This window comes from Manacus candei, unplaced genomic scaffold (assembly GCF_025592945.1).
Source record: "Manacus candei isolate 608988 ecotype Guabito, Panama unplaced genomic scaffold, ASM2559294v1 h1tg000003l, whole genome shotgun sequence".
NCBI classification, from domain to species: Eukaryota; Metazoa; Chordata; class Aves; order Passeriformes; family Pipridae; genus Manacus; species Manacus candei.
Window position 1 is genome coordinate 19,743,283 of NW_026138051.1, and position 17,510 is coordinate 19,760,792.

A 17,510-nucleotide genomic window follows, 5' to 3' on the forward strand; every position below is an offset into this window, starting at 1 on the left:
TGCTGTTCAGGGTCAGCTCTGGCAAAGCCCTTGCTGTTAAGGGTGCTGGGGTTATTGCTGTGCTTAAACACAGATCCAAGTCTTGTGAACCTCAGGTGTCTCCATCTCTAACTTTGAATCAATCCTAGAAAACTAATATCTGCCAATTTTTAGCTCATCTTCAAGCAGAAATCAAGTTAATGTGACCTTGGTTCACTGTTCCCCCAATGACCACCTTTGGAGAAAGGCCCTGAGATACTATAGGATGTAGCATGGAGTGATGCCACACCCATACTTCAACCCCCCAGTGACATGATAAGCCAGAAAATTCCAAACCATGAGTCCAGTCTCACACCAAAATACCAGCATGGGTGAAAGCTGCTCCCAGCATGTCCCTCCCAAAGCCGGTCCCAGTCCGGCACCGCGGCGCTACCAACCTGCTATGGGTGTACCCGCGGTCATGGGCACAGCCATCAGCCCCATGAGGTACCCTATGGCCTGGGACGCCTGCATGGGCCCCACCAGCTCGAAGGCGATGGGGGCCATGATGGTGGTGAAGAAGCCATCGCAGAGGCCGAGGAAGAGGCAGATGACAATGACGCCCTCAAAGCCTTGACACTGGGGGATCATCATGCACAGGATGCCCAACAGCATGAAGGATGCAACCTGAGGAGGCAAAAGTGGGCATGAGGAGTGGGTGTGAGGAGTGGGCGTGAGGAGTGGGCGTGTGCAGCAGGAAGAGTCATGAAGGTGACACTGAACAGGTCAATGTCATTGGTCTCTCCTTTGGACAGAGCAATGCCATCTGTCCACTGCGCCCGTCTCAGAGGGGCCCTTAAGGATAACCTTTTAAGAAGGGTTAAGAAGGATTATCTGATGGATTAGCTGCTAGATTTCAGCAGTTTGTTCTTCAAAAACCACAAGAAGGTGAGAGGGTGTCAGTAGTTTGGGAAGAGTTGGTACCATGGAGTTTCATTGCTGAATGGACATTGGACAAGTGTATAACTTCCCTTACACATTTCTATAGTACATTTTCTTCCCTAACAGCAGATAAAGTCAGTAAAGAGTTTGCACTCTGATTGACCAGATTAAGCAGACCAATGCAGAGATGCCATTCCCTGACCCACTGTTGTTGGCCAGCAGCTACTAGAGGGTTGGACATAACGTACCTGCAGGTAAATCTTCTTCAACCCAGGGATGCAGTCACCAATACGGCCTGAAACCAAGCGCCCCAGCCCCGACATGCCTCCGAGGCAGACCAGGAGGATCCAGTCCTTTTTGGTCTCTTTAAATCGCTTCTCCACATATTTTACCTACAATGGAGGGATGGACACAAGGACATGATACCTCAGTAAAGCTGACCCCTGTCACCTCCCCAAAAGGGATGAGATTTCCTGCAGCTGGCCCATGTTTTTGGGGGTGATTGTGTGACCCTCATGTCCTCACCACACTGACCTGCACGCACCACCTCCACCCACCCCAAACCCAACAGGCCCTTCCTCTCCTGCTACCGATGCTTGTCCTCGGGAGCCATGGGAAGCGGCTGCTCTGCCAACCCTGGCTCAGAGGACATATAGAGGCATCAAAAGGCCATATCCTCTCACCACTATTCCTGTTTGCAGGATGTGTAGCAGTTTCTTGGCTTCGAGGCATTTGGCCCCTCTGCCTCTGCTGCCCATCCCCCTCCTCCCACCCCCTCCTCGCTTGCAGGAGCCAGGGATCTCCCTCCCCTTCCAGTCCCAGCCAAGGCTCTTACCAGGTGCATGTATGGTACGAGGTATCCCAGGACAGCAGTAGCGATCCCAAAGGCCCAAATCCGATAGGTCTTTCTCCGGAAAACCCTCAAGTTGAAATACCTGCGCGTCTGGGCCCAGCACTGCTGCCGCGCGCTCCGGCTGCCCAGCTTGTCCTGCCCATCGTGCTGAGAGTCACAAGAGGGTGGCAGGGTGGGCCGGTAGGTCATGGACAAGAAGATCTGGATGAGCATTAAGGCACTGAGTACTTGGAAAGTATGTGCCAGCCCAATGGCCTTCCCGACCATCTTCAGGAAGAAGGGGAGTGGCACGGAGATGAGGCAGCTGCCGCCGGCCACGATGCCGTTGGCCAAGCCAAGGCGGCGCTTGAAGTAGTGACCAAGGATGACCAGCGAGGGCTGGAAGGCAAAGGAGCTGCCACAGCCAAAGAGAATCCCATACGTGAAATAACGAACTTCCAGAGACCTAGCGGGGGAAAAAACCACATGGAGCTGGTGACGCTAGGCAGAGGTGGGGAAGGTCAGGAAGCCTCCTGCCCTGTGGTCCTGCAAAACCGTGTGTCAAGACCCAGGTCTCCCATGCCACAGGTGCTACACAGACAGTCTGACCCCAAGGAGATTACTCCCAAGCCAAAGCAAGGATTATCCTCACTTCACAGCCGGCACATTAAATCTTTGGGAAAATGGAGTTTAGCTGGGGAGAGCTTTCTGCAGCCAGGAGAAGCAGCAGCCAACCTGCCCTCCTTGGGAAGCCGACGTAACTTCAATGGTTTTTAAATTACAGTAAACAAGATTTTCTTAGGTAGGAAGGGTGGCCTATTTTTAGCTAGAAATCCTTTTCATTTTTCCACTGAAAGGACTAATTCAAAACATTCTGCATCCAGTGTAGTTTGAAAGCACCAACCCTGCTGGTTATTAGGCACGTAGGAAGGAAACATGGTGTTTCTGCCCAAGCTCCAGGCTGGTTAATTAAGTTCTTCTTCTTTAAACTCCTCTGGGAGCTTAAATTAGACAGTTAATAGATCTCATTTGTACCTTACATTGGTGGCTGCACTCCCACTCAAGGAGGGAGTGAAGTGGCTGCTCTGTAGAGCAGATGGAGAGTCCTGAGAGCCCTTGGAAGGAGCTGCTTCCCAATTGCCAGCCCGATTTTCCCAATAGAAGCATCTGAGAAAGGAGCCTGGTGTTAGGCCGTGCAAACAACCTGTTATGTTTCTCTCCAGATGAAGGATGTTTTCACTTCATGACGGGACAATACATCCAACTGCATGAGACATTGCCTGGGAGGAGAGCACGACAGAGACCTTGGGGCAGCTCATCATGCCCAACCCTCCTGTGCAATACTGAGTGATGCCCATGAAGCAAGCGAGGAGACAGCAGCCCACATCTAACAGAGCAGCTGGAAGTTGGGAAAACCTTTACAAGAACATCATTCCTTCCATTACACGCTCGTTTCTTCAGCTTGCCAAGCAGAAAGCAGAACATGCTTGCTGTGCCCAACGGCTCCAAGACAAATGACTGTCAGGAAAGGCACTTTCCAGCTACTCCAGGATGAAACCACATCAGAAGCCCCCTCTGTGGGAGCCAGGGAAGCAGCTGGGCCATGCAGGCTGTCTCCGACCTCCCACACACCAGCACTGGCCATCTCGGCTGGGTCACACCAGCTTTGGTGCCGCGGTTGCGCTGACGTGTCGGATCAGTGGAGACAAATGCCCTGGTTCCCATCTGCTCCCTGTTGATGCTAAGACACCCTTGCAGGAGCAGGGGCTCCATCCAGCCATGTTTCTTAGCCAGGATTTCCCAGCCTGCTTACTGGGAATCAGCCAGCTGCTTTCCAGTGGGAAGGGCGGCATCGTCTCCCTTGGATAACAAGGTCACCCGTGAATAATGACATCTCCTGGGACAAAGAGGTCTCCCTCCATCAGCTGCCTCTCACTTCCAGCTCTCAGTGGGAACAGCCCTGGTTCATCCCTGCTGGTAGAAGTTTGGGGGACTCCTCTCTGGAGGATAAACTGGGCAGAAATTGTGGAGGGGAAGGAGAGGCAGATGAAGAGGGACTCAACCGCCCCTACAGAACACTTAGCTGTGCAGAGGAGGAGGGCTGAGAGGGCAGCCCTGCTGAACTGGCCATCATCTAAACATGCTGAAACACACCCCTTCACACTGGAGGAAGGGTGAAGCCTTAACTGGGATTTCTCTTTTCTTGAGGGCACACAAGATCTGTGGCGGCTTGAGCTGATTACAACTGCAGGAGACACCCCTGTGCAAGGCAGCAGAGAGGAAAAGCCTCACCTCGACCCCATCCAGCCTTCCCCAGAGCTCAGCATTGCAGCATATTTGGTTTCTTTCATGGATTTCGTACCAAACTCCCAACATTTTGAGAGTAGGAGGCCCTGAGCTGGGCACTGGAGTCCTCTTGCACAGGCTTGGTGCCTCACAGGGTTTTTGGATCAGCTTGGTGTAGTGCTGGGAACTGCTGCTCCTCTGTTTGGACAAAACAAACCCATTTCAGAGGAACCAGGAGGTAAAGGGGGGATGAGCCTTGATGCAGACATGCCTCAGCCCACCAAACCCAGGCTGTGTCACGTTGCACCGGTGCCTGCACTGGGGAGGTGATCTCAAGGTGTGTGTGGGGGGGGGAAGCTGGCAAGCGGGACCAGGAAAAAGCTTCTCCATTGTTCCGGGTGAGCAGGAGCCACAGGCTCTGAATTTCAGGAGCAGCCTCCAGCACGAGGGCGGGGCGGTGCCGAGTCTCGCAGCCTCGCTGCTCTTCCCCCGGCTCCGCTCGGCCGCGCCGGCACAGCTTCCCTGCTCCGGTCCAGCTCAGAGGGGCTCCTTTCTCCCTTAAAAGGGAGCCAAAGGAATGTGATCCGAGTGAGAGGCAGGAAATGGGGATTTCAGTTCTGCAGCTCTCCTGGAAATAATATTCTTCTCTGCCTGTACTGTTTGATTTTCTTTTCAAGCCCAACACAACCAGCCACTTGCAGCGGCCGTGGTCCCATCAGCCCTTTTTCTTTGCACGAACATTGTACAATAGAAGGGGAAAAGTGTCCAAGCTCTGTTGATTAGAAGGAAAGCAGGATTACATGGGAAGCTCCTGTGATCTGCACTGCCAGGGCACACCTTCCCTCAGGACCCACTGCACTCTCTCTGATTGCTGTTATCTTTGGGAACACAAGGCGGTGGCACCTGCGAGGAAATCGCAGAGGGTGGTTCCTTCCACACCGCTGCCTGAGATGGGTTTAGCGTCCCAAAAAGCTCGGCTGCAATCGGCCACAGCCCCAGGGGCTTTGCCCTTTGCTGCATTCCCACTCCCAGCACAATGGGGGGGCTCCTGCCGCTGAGGATTTGGGCATCCAGGGAACCAGGGCTGGGACAAGCATGAGGGTCTCACTGAGCAGTGTGAGTGGACTGGCTCCCATGCAGGGTGGGCAGGAGGAGCACAGCACAAGCAAGTTGCCTTCTGGAAAACTAGTGCGTATTTGCTTTAAAAACCCCACTTCTTGAAGCATTTTAATTAAAACAATATTGATTTTAACTGAAATCCAAGCCAAAGAAATGTTTTTATTCAGAAGAACTGAGGCAAATTCTGCTTTGGAGGTGTCTCCACGGTGACTCTGAGACTCTGTTTAACAAGTGTACCCCAGGGGTGACCTCTTTTTGCTCCCACAAAGATGCCAACGTCTGGGCTGGAAAGACACACAGGTACACCTGCCATTTAAATGCACATCAGCCGATGCCTGCCAGCAGAAATTCATGGTGTGGGATCAGGGATGGAAAAAGAGGAACAGCAATGGCCCTGTGCTGCTGCAGATGCCTGAGCTGGAGCAGGAACACCACAAACTGCTCAAGATCCTGTCCATGTCCCCCTCCCTGTCTGTCCTGCACAGAAACTCCCTCTCAAGTGTAGTCCATCAAATATTATTTTAAGCATTAATTTACTTTCAGCACCAAATGTGAAAATGGTTGCGAAGGAGAACAGTTTTCTCTGTGAGTGCCTCTTTGGAGCTGCCCATGACAGGTACACCAACCTCTCCTTCCTGTTCTAAAGATCAAATTAAGGACCTGAGGCTGAAATCCCATAAAATACAGTCCCTTGCTCAGGTAAAATTTGCTCTTTTTTTTTATATGAGGACAAAAGAGCAACTTGGTTCAATTTGTAAAGAAACAGGCTGAGCGCACATGGGCTGTGTGGGGTTGCCAGGGCACCCCTCAGCTGGATGGGAACCACCTGCTTTGCCCCAAAAGGCAGCAGCAATGTGTTGGCAGGGGGGTTGCAGGGCATAGGGAGGAAGAAGAGCTCTCCAGGGAGCTGTGTGTCCCCTCCCAGCCTTACTTGGTGAAGGAGCTGCAGAGGAGCCCGATGAAGGCGATGGCAGCTCCCATGGCTGCCGTGGTCCTGCAGCCGAGCCGGTCGGTGAAGATGCTGACGATGGGAGAGCAGAAAAAAATCATGCCCATGGCCAAGGAACCAACCCACGCTGGGGAGAGAGAGAAGAGAGGTCATGGTCAGGGTGGGACATCGAACGGGGGCAGGGGGGACACAGAGGCTGACTCCAGCCTTGGTGGCAGAGAGGCAGCCCCATCACACTGTTAATTAACAGTGCAGCTCATCAACAGCACAGGCACCACTTGTACTGCCCAACGGCATCGTGGATGGGGCAGCGTTGGAGGTGTGGACAAATTGTCTTTGTATCCCTCTTCACTGGGTTTATATGTGCCCCAGGGAATGCACTGAGCTTCCAACACTTTTTCCTAACAACCTTTGCTGTGCGTGTGATGATGCCCCCACTGGTGCCACTTCCATCAGGACATCTCCAGGCCAAAAGCTCCCCAAGCTCCTCAGATCCCTCTGCTCCCCAGCTTTGTCTAGGAAGAGTTTCCCATCCTGAGTTACAGCTCTGCATTCCCAGGTACCACGCTCATCCACCCCTGCTCCCTGCTCTCCAGAGTCAGGAGTCCTCACCTCCCCCTCGCCCCACAGTCAGGGATGAGTCCTTGCTGCAGCTGAGCTGATGGAGACACATGGTGATGCCAGGTTAGATTATACCCTGGCCCTGCCAGGTGATGCCCAAGCAGGACCATGCCCTCCTGTCTCCTTCCAGCCACCTCTGGAGAAAACCACTGTCCGTGTGTCTATCTTTTCCCAGAAACTTTTATTATTCATGGGTTATTTCAGCCCATTGTGGAATCATGGAATTATTACATTTGGAAAAGCCCTTGAAGATCCTTGAGTCCACCCATTCCCCCAGTATTGCCAAACCCAGCACTAAACCATATCCCCAAGTGCCACACCTATGTGGATTTAAATGCCCCCAGGGACAATGATTCCATCAGTGCCCTGGGCAGCTGTGCCAGGGCTTGACCACCTTTCAGAGAAGAAGTTTTTCCTAATCTCCAGCCTAAACCTCTCCTGGCACAGCTTGAGGCCATTTCCTATCGTTCATCGTTTTCCCCCTGCCCTCCGCCTTCTCTTTTTAATGGTTTATGCGATGGTTTTGGGGAGGAAAGGCAACGTTTCAAGAAAAGCAATGTGGTAAGAAAAAAAATTTAAATTCTACCAGGTCTGATGAGAAGGCATCCCCTGGCCGATGTGTGGGGCAGGGCAGAATGGACAGGTGGACAAGGGGCCTCCAGCCCTACTCAGCACCCAAGTGGGGCGACCTCCTGGAGCCCCTCCCAGCTCTAGGCACTGGCTCTGGGCTGTTGAGCACATCCCCAGGACATGTGTTCCTTGCTTTTTTTATACCATTTTCAGGGCAGTTTTTTTTTAACCCAAACAAGGACTCTGCAAACCTTTTCAGCACAGCCCCACACAAAAACACCCTGTCCTTCCAGAGCCGTGAGATCTTCAGAAAATAGCCAGGTCCCTATTAAAAGCAAATCCCAGCTATAGAGCAGCCTCTCCAACCTCTGTCTTTCAAAAAGGACCACACAAAGAAGCCCTCCCCAGCCTGGGAAGAGCTGACCCTTCCAAATTAATTATAAGTTCACAAGGACCCAATTTACTTCAAAATCTTCTTTAATAAATGCAGAGTGGAGCAATAAAATGAAAAGCAAGGGCTGTGCGGGAACCTCGTGGAACCAGCCGGGCTCTTGTCTCGACACCAGGCAAAAAGAAGGGTGAGGGTGAGGGAGAGGACCCCCCTCTCCGACTGATTTTCTTGGTTATAAACACAAGGCACAGTGTAATGAAAGTCCTTCTAACAGGATTAGGTGGCACGGATCCAAAGAGCCGTCCAAAACAACTCCAAGAGGGGGTGAGGGGTGGGAGCAATGCCAAGGTGGGAAAGGCTCGTTAAATTGGATAATATACTTCCAGAAATGTTCCTTCTACTCCAGCCAAGGCAGTAAAACATTAGATGGCCCCGTCATGTTTGAAGTTTGTTATTTTTGGAAATTACTTTAAGAAACGCGGAAATAAAAGCATAAAGCAAAGTATTAAATTTAAAGGGCCAGATTCTGATCTTAATAACCCAGGGATTTACATGCAAATAAGCAGGATCAATCTCTGGTCCTAAAAATGCACACTCACCTGCAGAGATCAAAGCAAACCCGGGGCGGGAGGCTCAGCAATGGGCGCTTCAAAGCTCCTCCAGCTTTGGGTTTGTAAAGAGGAGATATTGCTCAATTAAAATCGGTAAACACACCAAAAAAAAGAGTCCTGTGGCAAATTGCTCTACCTTAGAGAAAGGGCTTACCACAAGCAATGAATAAAAATAGGCTTGGGGAAGAACACCAAGTTAAAATTAGTAAGAACAATAGCCTCACTTCCAGAGCGGGGTTTTGTCTTCCCAGCGCTTCCCAGCGAAGCCCCGGGAAGCCGGGAGGGCTGGGCGAGCTCCAGCGCTGGAAGGAAACCTCGGCAAAATCCGGGAGATCAGGAGAAAGCCACCTCATTCCCAGCTCTGATCCTGGTGTGATTCACACCAAAACACCCCCTGAGAGTGGGTTACACAACTTTCCCCCCTGCTTTATTCCCACTGTGATGTCAATGATCTCCATCCATCTGGATCTGGGCGAGGTTGGAGGAAAGTGATGGCAGAAAACCATGGGTTGGGAAAATAGAGTTCAGGTGAAGCATAGCCCCAAACCTGCCCCTTTGGACATGGAGCCGTAGTCCCTGGATCCACTCCAGGGCAAGAAGTTTTATATCTGGCAATCTGTGTAAGTGGTATTGAAGTTTCTCCTGGATGTGAAGGGCAGAGGCAGCCATTCCTCCAGTGGAAAGCAGACGGGGCTTAACCACCTTTATTTCAGCAACTCCTCCAACGCTGGAGAAGTTATGACTTGATTTAAAGCCCACAGGAGAAAAAGGGAGGAATCTTTGCTTCTGATTTCCATGGGGATTTGGATGAGATGGTTAATTCCCAGCCCTGCCACACCTCCAACCCTCTGTGGCTGATAACCTGGGCGAGATATCGAAGCACAGACAAGCCCCCACAGGAGCCACACAGCCTTATCAAGCAGCGAGGTGCAATCAGGCAGATCCTAAAAGAAAGGATGGACCAAATCCAGCTGAGGACGGGGCTGGAAGGAGCTCAAGAGCTGCCAGAACTTTGACAGGAATCGGGTTAAGACTTGATTGTCTTTTAAGATGCCCTGAGTCCAACCACCTCCTGGGAGCACCAGCTGAAGGGGCTGCTTTTGGAGCTGCCCAGCTGGGTGCTGGGAGAAAACCAGTCTGGTAACACCCAAGAAACATTCTCTCCAAGGGATGCCTTGACAGAAACACAAAATTCTTCAGAAACTACATTTTTAGCTTAAGAAAAAAATAAAAAAGGCATTTTAAGCACTCTGCTTTTGGTGAGGGAGAAATGGAGATGACTTCTGATTTGGGGGCTGGAGGTATAAGAGGTGACTCAAGGCTCACTGTCCCTCCCCGACAGTCCATCCCACCCTGCTCCCAACACAACCCCTCCTGGAGGCAATGGAACAGCGGCTGGGACCCCCCTGGTACATAACCCCCACTCCTCACTGCTCCTTGAAGGGCTGGGGGACAGCAACAGCCCCGGCTGCCACCCCAGACCAGGCCACCCACAGCCCTGCCTTCCTCCAGTGCTGATGGGACCTTCCTGGTGGTCCTGGGATGCTCTGGGGTATGGGAAGAGCCCAGCATAGGGCTGGTGCTGCTTTGCTGGAGCAGAGAGGGTGACCAAGGAGAGCATTCCACCAGCAGCCCTCACACAGGGGAAAGCTCCAGTTGAAGCTCCACAGATTGCTCCTTACCACCTTGGCTTTAACAAAGGCAGCCAAACTGGCAGCCTGTGGCTGGTCCAAAGCAATGTGGCCTTCACCGTGGACAAGGAACAAACACAGTGGTTGAAGATCGTCAAGGGGAAAAGTGATTCAGTGGTGTAGGAAAACACAGAATCAGAATGGTTTGGGCTGGAAGGGACCTTAAATATCATTTAATTCCAACCCCCCTGTCATGGGCAGTAATACCTCCAACAAGACCAGGTTGCTCCAAGCCCCATCCAGCTTGGTCTTGAACACTTCCAGCTGTTCTGAGTAACATGGTCAAGATGATCCATCCTCCCCAACACTGCTCACTCTGGGCTCAAGACACAGTGAAAGCTGAGAAGGTGACCCACTTGCCCACCAGCCCATTTGCCCACCAGCCCATCACCACCAAGCTGTGCCCACAATGGAGGAGCTCTGGGACCAGGCTTTGGCCACCAGCTCTCCTCCTGCTGGCAGGTGACAGGCTGCTGGGGTCCCTGTGGCAGAGGAGAACTGGCATGTGGGGGTCAGGGGGCTCAGCCTGATGAAGGCTGTGAGCACCATGTCTGCATGTTCATGGCAGCAAGAGGGCCCCCAGGGTCAGTCCAAGTGGGTCCCACACGCTGGACACCAGGTCAGCTTTCTTTTCAGCCAGACCGTTCAAAAGGATGGAAAGCTCCTTCATCATCGGCACTTTCCTGAGTAGAAAAAGGTTTCTGGGAGCAGAACAAGGTGGGAACAGGAAGGTGAGAAACAACAGAAGAAAATATCACCACTGAGACACAGATCCAAACCCTGCTGGTATCGAGTTCATTGTTCCAAAAAACACCATTAAAAAATCATACTGTGTGGAACTTGTGGCCAAGCCTATTTGTTCCTTTAAAACTGAATCTCCAGGGAGAGAGAAGGAAGGGACGTCGCTCTCAGCTGTGCTTTCCCGCTGACCCAAATACCCTGGGCTGGAGGGATCAAGGGCCAGGAGGTGACCTCAGATCCGCCACTGGAGGAAGTGTCTTCCCTCGCTTCCCGCGGCTTCTCCCGCTCACGCCGCACAGCTGGGACAGGGACACGATGCACAGGGTCACCTTCCCCAGCACCTGGCACTTCTCTGAGGTGATTCACCTCCTCCTCCCCACCTGTACCGCTCCTACAAGAAATAAATGATTTTTGGACTTGTTCCAGAGACAGGGAAGCTCTGCTGGTGTGACAAACCTCGTCACATACCTTCAAAGCCCTCCCCAGCCCTACCTGGCTCCATTTTTGGGTGGTCTGGGAGCCCAAAGAGCCTTGTGGCCCTTCCCAGGTGGACGCTGTGGGGAGTGCAGCCAGCTGTCCCCCCCTCTGTGGAGCTCCTGCAGCACATCTGCACTGAGGACCAAGCAGCTGTTTCATCTTGTGCCCTCGAAAAGCCATTTGCGTCATCCTCTGCTCGCTCAAAGTAAAGCCTGAAACGCTCCCAAAGGCTCAGCCCCATGTGCTCAACACCCCCTGCGGACCCAGCCTATCCCAGACTTGGATGGTCAAGGTTTAAATAAAGGCAGATGCAAAAGTCACATCTGAGGAGGCCACCACGATGCGTGGCAGGATGGGAAACTGAGCTAAAGAGCAGCAAAAAGTGGGAGTCCTAAACCAAAGCTGGGGAACACCAAACAGAAGCTGGGGAACACCAAACAGAAGCTGGGGAACACCAAACAGAAGACAAAGAGGCACAAACCGAAGATCCGAAGCCCCAAATTGAAGTTGGGGAGCAACAAATTGAAACAGGAGAGCACCAAGCCAAAGCTGAGGAGCCACAAACTGAAGTTGGGGAGCACCAAACTGAAGATGACAAGTCTCAAACTGAAGTTGAGGAAACCCAAACTGAAGTTGTGGAGCCCCAAACTGGAGCTGAATAGCCCCAAACCAAAGATGAGGAGCCCTAAATGGAAGCTGAGGAGTACCAAACCAATGCTGAGGCACATCAAACTGATGCTGAGAAGCACCAAACCAATGCTGAGGAGCCCCAAACTGAAGCTGAGGAGCCCCAGTTCAAAGCTGGGGAGCACCAAACTGAAGTAGACGGGCTCCTCTGGGCGGAGGTGGGGCGGTGTGGTGGCAGCCACTGTGCATCACGTGCAGCTAAAAGCCAGTTAAACTCATTAATTGTATAGCAAGCCCTGCTTGGTACCATACCCTAAAGCTTCAGAACAAAGTCCTCCTTTATCAGGTTTGGCTGACTTCTCCCCCCTCCTTTCTTTTGAAAACAATTCCACAACAGCCTGAAAATTGGAATAAATGGAATTATTCAGAGGAATTATTCAAGGCCAGGTCTGACTAAAGACCCTTTCAGTGCCATGTTCATGGCAGTATTAGGACAGAGGAAGGACAAAAGTGAATGTTGTAGAAGGGGCAGCTCCTGTTCTCATGGCATGGTCCCACGGCCAAGGACAAGGCAACAACTTCCCAGAGACAGACCCAGCAAGTGTCCATTCAATCTTTGTCTCAGGAAAGTTTCAAAATACTGATTTTTAATTTGTTCAGGAGTACAGGGCCCTGGAGCAGAGCAGGTTGGGAATGTATTTTGCTTTGGAAACCCCAGCACATCTCTCCTGATCATGCCTCTCTGCCTTCCCTGGCTCTCAAGAGTGCAGGGGACTTTTAAGAGAGGAAGACCAGGCCACCTCCTGTAACCACTAAGTGACAGATATCAGCTTATGTGAGAGAAAAGTCCCAATATGAGCTGCCCCGTGGCCACACTAAGCAGAGATGGAGACAAATCTGTGGTTTCGCTTGGCAGGAGCAGGACCAGAGTGTTTGCCTGAGGTGCGTGTGCTCAACATCTTGGAGAAGATCAGACCCAGCCTTATTTTGCATCATTTCTTTCCAAAACCATAAAATTCGACCCTGGCTAGAGCAAAATGGGGTTAGAGTTTGTTTCTGAGCTGCATCATGTCCTCCACAGCCTCAGCCTCCAAGGCTCCAGAGCCTGTCCAGAAATGCAAATTCCTGTGAAATCCATCCAAAAGCAACAAGGCAGCATGTGCTCTGCAGCTGAAACCCACCATGTGCCCAGGCTGGATTTTAATTCCCAGCACTCCACTCCACAGGCCAGGAAGGTTTTTATTTTCTGAGTTGCCTCTGGCTTGCAATTTTTGAGGCATGATTCACCCACCACACACTAAAGTTGCCCAACAAACAGGAGCTACGGTTGCAACCACTTCTCAACATGGGCTATGTCCCATCCAGACGTCTCTCTATGACCCACACTCTCAAGGAGGCTGAGGATCTTGTTATTCCAAGCTCTCCTGATGTTAGGTGGCTCCAAAGGATGTTGGATTGGACTACATTTGCCCATGTCCCATCTCCCTGGGTGAGAGCCCAGGGGTCTCTTGGTGTTCAGCTGCTGTCGGGCAAAACCAGTGCCCTCCCGCAGCTCCTGGCCAAATAAACTGGCAAAGACTCTTCAGTACTGGGGGGAAAAAAACACATCCCCGTGGTGAGCATCCCCCCCTTGGACTGTGCTGTCAAACACCTCGCCAGCCCCTGGCTGCATTTTCATCCAGCAATTTTATGAAAACCAGAAAAGTTCCATTTTAATTGGTGAAAATTCCCTCCTCCCACCCGTGGAGCACCAATCTGTAATTAGCCTTTCATGTAAAACGATGTTTATTCCTGACAGGGTTTGTCTTGGCACAAATATGTGCTCTGAAATGTGCACACATTTGAAGACTCAAACCCTGCATTTAATTCTCTATCTGCTTGTTAATCCTCATTGTTCTCAAGCCCCTTTTCAAAACACACCCACAGGGAGAAGAAAGTATTTCTTTTATATACGTATAAAACCCCCTTCCAGCATCAGGACACCAGCAGCGAGTGCGGCACCGGCCCGGGGTCCGGCTGTCCCCCAGCTGCCAGCGCCCACCCAGACTCATGGTGCCAAAACCAGGACTCTTTCCTCCTGATTTTTTCCATCTTTCCTTTTTTTTAATATACAGTTTTTCTCCCCAAGCTGTGATGCCCCTCAGATGTCACCCCCTGCAATACAACAAACTCATCCAAAGGGTGGGAGCCCTGAAGTGGGAGGGTGAGGAAAACATGGTGGGGAAACCACCAACTGCCCCCAGCCCCATTTTGGAGAACCTTCCTTCAACAATGGGGGCTAGAACCTGAGTTTCATGATTCCTGGGCTTAGTTTGGAGTGATCTGGGATTTTTACTCTCCCAGAACATAGCAGCCACATCTCCCAGCACAGCCAGCTGGAGGCTGGACCAGCAGCCCTGGAACCTCCCAGCAGGGACTGGGTGACCAAAGCAGCCCAGATCCTTCCCCTCTGCCCATCTCCAAGCACAGAGAGCAGCACGAGGCCCAGTGCGGTGAGCAGGGAGAGCAGGGAGTTCCTGAGTGGTTGCCAGAGGCTGCTCCAGGTTGCCCCTCTTCCAACAGGGCAAGAAACACAATATCCACCTTACAAAATGAAAGGGAGAACAAAGGGTCAGGGTTGTGGTCAGGGTTAGTATTTGGGTCAGGGGCAATATTAGGGTCAGGATTAGGGGTTGAGTTAGGGACTGGGTCAAGGTTTGGGTTAGGGTCAAGGTTAAGACCAGAGTTTAGGTATGGGTTTGGGTTAGGGTCAGGCTGAGGATTGGTGTTTGGGTCAGGGTAAGGTTTGGATTTTAGTTAGGTTCAAGGTCAGGGGCAGGATCAAAATCAGAGTGATGACTGGGGTTTGGGTTAGGGTCTGGGTCACGGTTAGGATTTGGGTTAGGGTCAGGCTTAGGATTTGGGTTAGAGTTTGGGTTAGGGTCAAGGTCAGTGCCAGGAGGATGGGCTCTCCCCAGTCCAATGCACCCTGGTGAGTTGGAATTCCCTCCAGGCCCTGTGTGCTGGCTCCTCACCCTGTGATTTTGGGGAACAGTTCCCATTGCTGTCTCCAGGCAGGTCCCAGGGCCGATGGCAATGATTAACCCTGGTGGGACGCTGTGGGTCAGCCATGGCCCCAGACACGTGCAGGCTGCTGTGTGTCCAGAACTGTCGGCCTTTGGAAAAGCCATGACCTGACCAAACTTCACCAGGCTTTGACTATGATTAACCACCTCCAGCCACTGCACAAGGGTGCAAAGCCCAGGAACAGCTCAGCACTCACACCCTGCCACGGCCATCGTCCCATGCCCAGAAGGACCCCCAGAGGTGACCCCCTTTCTCTTCCTCCAGCCCCAAAATGTGTCATCTCCTCTGAATCCCCACCACGGCCACTTCATGTAACTCACAGACTTGTTCTGGTAACCAGTTAGTGTAGCCACAGACAGTGGAGTTGGGGGACCAGGGTGGTGCAGCTTCAGGAATTTGCCCCAGTGCTTCATCTCCTGTTTGCAGGAGTGGGTAGGGAGGGATGGAAGGGGGCAGGAGGGATGGAGGGTGGCAGGGAGAATGGAAGGGAGCAGGAAGGATGGAAGGGGGCAGGTGCCTGTGAAGACACGAGCACTGGCACCAGGACTGGGCCAGCAGTGCCGGGGCATGTGGCTGTCCAGTGCCAGCCACCATTTCCCAGCCTGTGATTCTGGATGAGTACTGCCACTTTTGGGGGGGACACCTGAGAGTCCCAAAGGGCAGGAGGATGGCTTTGGGAGCACCTCAGCCCTGCCCTGCCAGCCCCCCATGCGTGGCTGCCGTGGCTCTTCCCGCTCGGAGCAGCCTGGCCGTGATCGCTGCCGGGAGCAGGGCCGTGGCTCCCGGCCAGCCTGGGAGCACATGGGGAGGCAGCACCACAGCTCACGGGCCAGGATGAGGGGGCAAAGCCGACATGCCACAGGCAGGGGTTCACCTCCCATCCAGAGGATCCACATGCATCCCTATGGATGCCTATGCCCAGTGCTGACCCACCACAGCAGCTGGCAGCACATCTCCTGTGTGCTGATGTTGTACCTGGCACACGGCTGCAGGATGCCAAAAATACTCCAGGGTGAGAGCACTTGGGGCATCCCAACCCCTTGATGCCTCAGAGAGAAGATGGGATGGCTCCTGGCCCCCAAGGGGAGGCAGGGTGGGTTCCCCTCCCAGAACGCGGCTGGTGGCCCAGGGCTGCTCCATCCTTGTGAAATCACCGGGCACTTTCTGTCTCCTCTGCCAACCCCCCTGGGCTGTGTTTGGGAACGCTCCTCCTTCTGTAGTGGGACTGGGGTGAGAAAGGATGCTTTTTCCAAGCTGAAAGAGACAGAAAAGTTTCCCTCTCTGCCAAATCTCTCCCGAGCCATCTTCTGTTTTCTATTAACGGCGAGAATAAACCCTCCGGCCCAGGTCCACACTCCTCCCTCTGCAACTCCCATGGGCACTTGTCGACATCTCAGTAAAAAAGGAGAATTAAACCCATGCAACCTGGCTGGCCCTGACCCAGGGACCTGCAGAGCGAGGACTGGCGGCGGGTGTAAAACAACCCCCCTGCTCTGCTCTTACATCTCCCCCACAGAAACTTTTCAACTCCAGTTGCTGGCAGGGGCCAGGCTGATCCCAGCTGAATTCCTTCCACTTACCAGCAAATAAATAGCAGTTAAATGAAGGGAAAGATAAAAACACCCTTTTTTTCAAAGGGAAAACAAAGAAGTCAGGGAAAATAAATGAAGGAAAATGTTGGGCTGGTCACAGGCTCACAAAGATCTTTTTCCCTCGCAGTTGGGTACTTGACAGCCTTCCCTTTCAGCTAATTAAGGGATACTCAGAAAGAAAAATAGTTCCAGCCCTTTGCCAGCCCTGAGCATTAAGGGGAGAGTCACAGCATGTTGGAAAGCAAACCCAGCCCTGGCCACAGCTTCTCCACCCGCCCGGGCACCCAAACTACCGTTTTTTAGACAAATAGATGCTGCTGCAGGACATCTATGGTCTTCTCCCAGGCCTGGCAGATTTCAGCACAGACTTTTCTCCAAACTCTCTGGTTGTGGGCATCTCCAACCTTGGAATCATAGAATCATGGAATTTTTTAAGTTGGAAAAGCCCTCTAAGACCATTAAGTCCAACTGCTAACCCAGCACTGCCAAGCCCAGCACTAACCTATGTCCCCAAGTGCCACATCTACATGACTTTTAAATCCCTCCAGGATATATTATTTGTATGTATCTATACCTTCCCATAGACAAGGGCTACTCTTCTTACACTCCAAGTATTTCTCTCAACCAACACCTTCCTTGCTGTAAAATCTCCAAGCACCACTTTGCAACCTGTCCCTCACCGGACAGAGGACACTGTTAATTACCTTTTTTTGCACCTTTTACCTTTTTTTTATTTAGGAAGTTGAAGGCAGTGATGCACCTTCTGTCCTCTAGCAGGAACAACCCCAGGTTTCAGCACTGCATGTCCTTCCTCCTCCTCTCCTCCACACCTCCCAGTCAACCCGGCCCTTTCCCATCGTGTGGTGACACCTTCCACATCCCTCCTGGGACTGCTTAATAATTAATTGTCCCTTGTCCCTCCCCCTCAGCACAGAGCAGTGCCTGGCTCTGGTCACATTGCACCCCAAGCCTGCAAAGGCACCTCTCCAAAAAACCTACCCCATGGGAGCCCTGCAGGGAAGGATGGCTCCTGTCAC

The 17,510-nt window shown here is 52.2% G+C and overlaps 1 protein-coding gene across 1 annotated transcript in view; it reads right to left on the reverse strand.

The window, feature by feature from the left end:
* The window catches only part of SLC16A2 (solute carrier family 16 member 2), a 41,854-nt gene that overhangs the window by 7,516 nt on the left and 16,828 nt on the right, over positions 1-17,510 (reverse strand). The window contains exons 2-5 of the mRNA XM_051791101.1: positions 6,069-6,213; positions 1,736-2,198; positions 1,149-1,292; positions 417-645 (exon numbers count right to left, since the gene is read on the reverse strand). Of these exons, the coding sequence (XP_051647061.1) occupies positions 417-645; positions 1,149-1,292; positions 1,736-2,198; positions 6,069-6,213 (981 nt within the window). The remainder of the gene's footprint in view (positions 1-416; positions 646-1,148; positions 1,293-1,735; positions 2,199-6,068; positions 6,214-17,510) is intronic.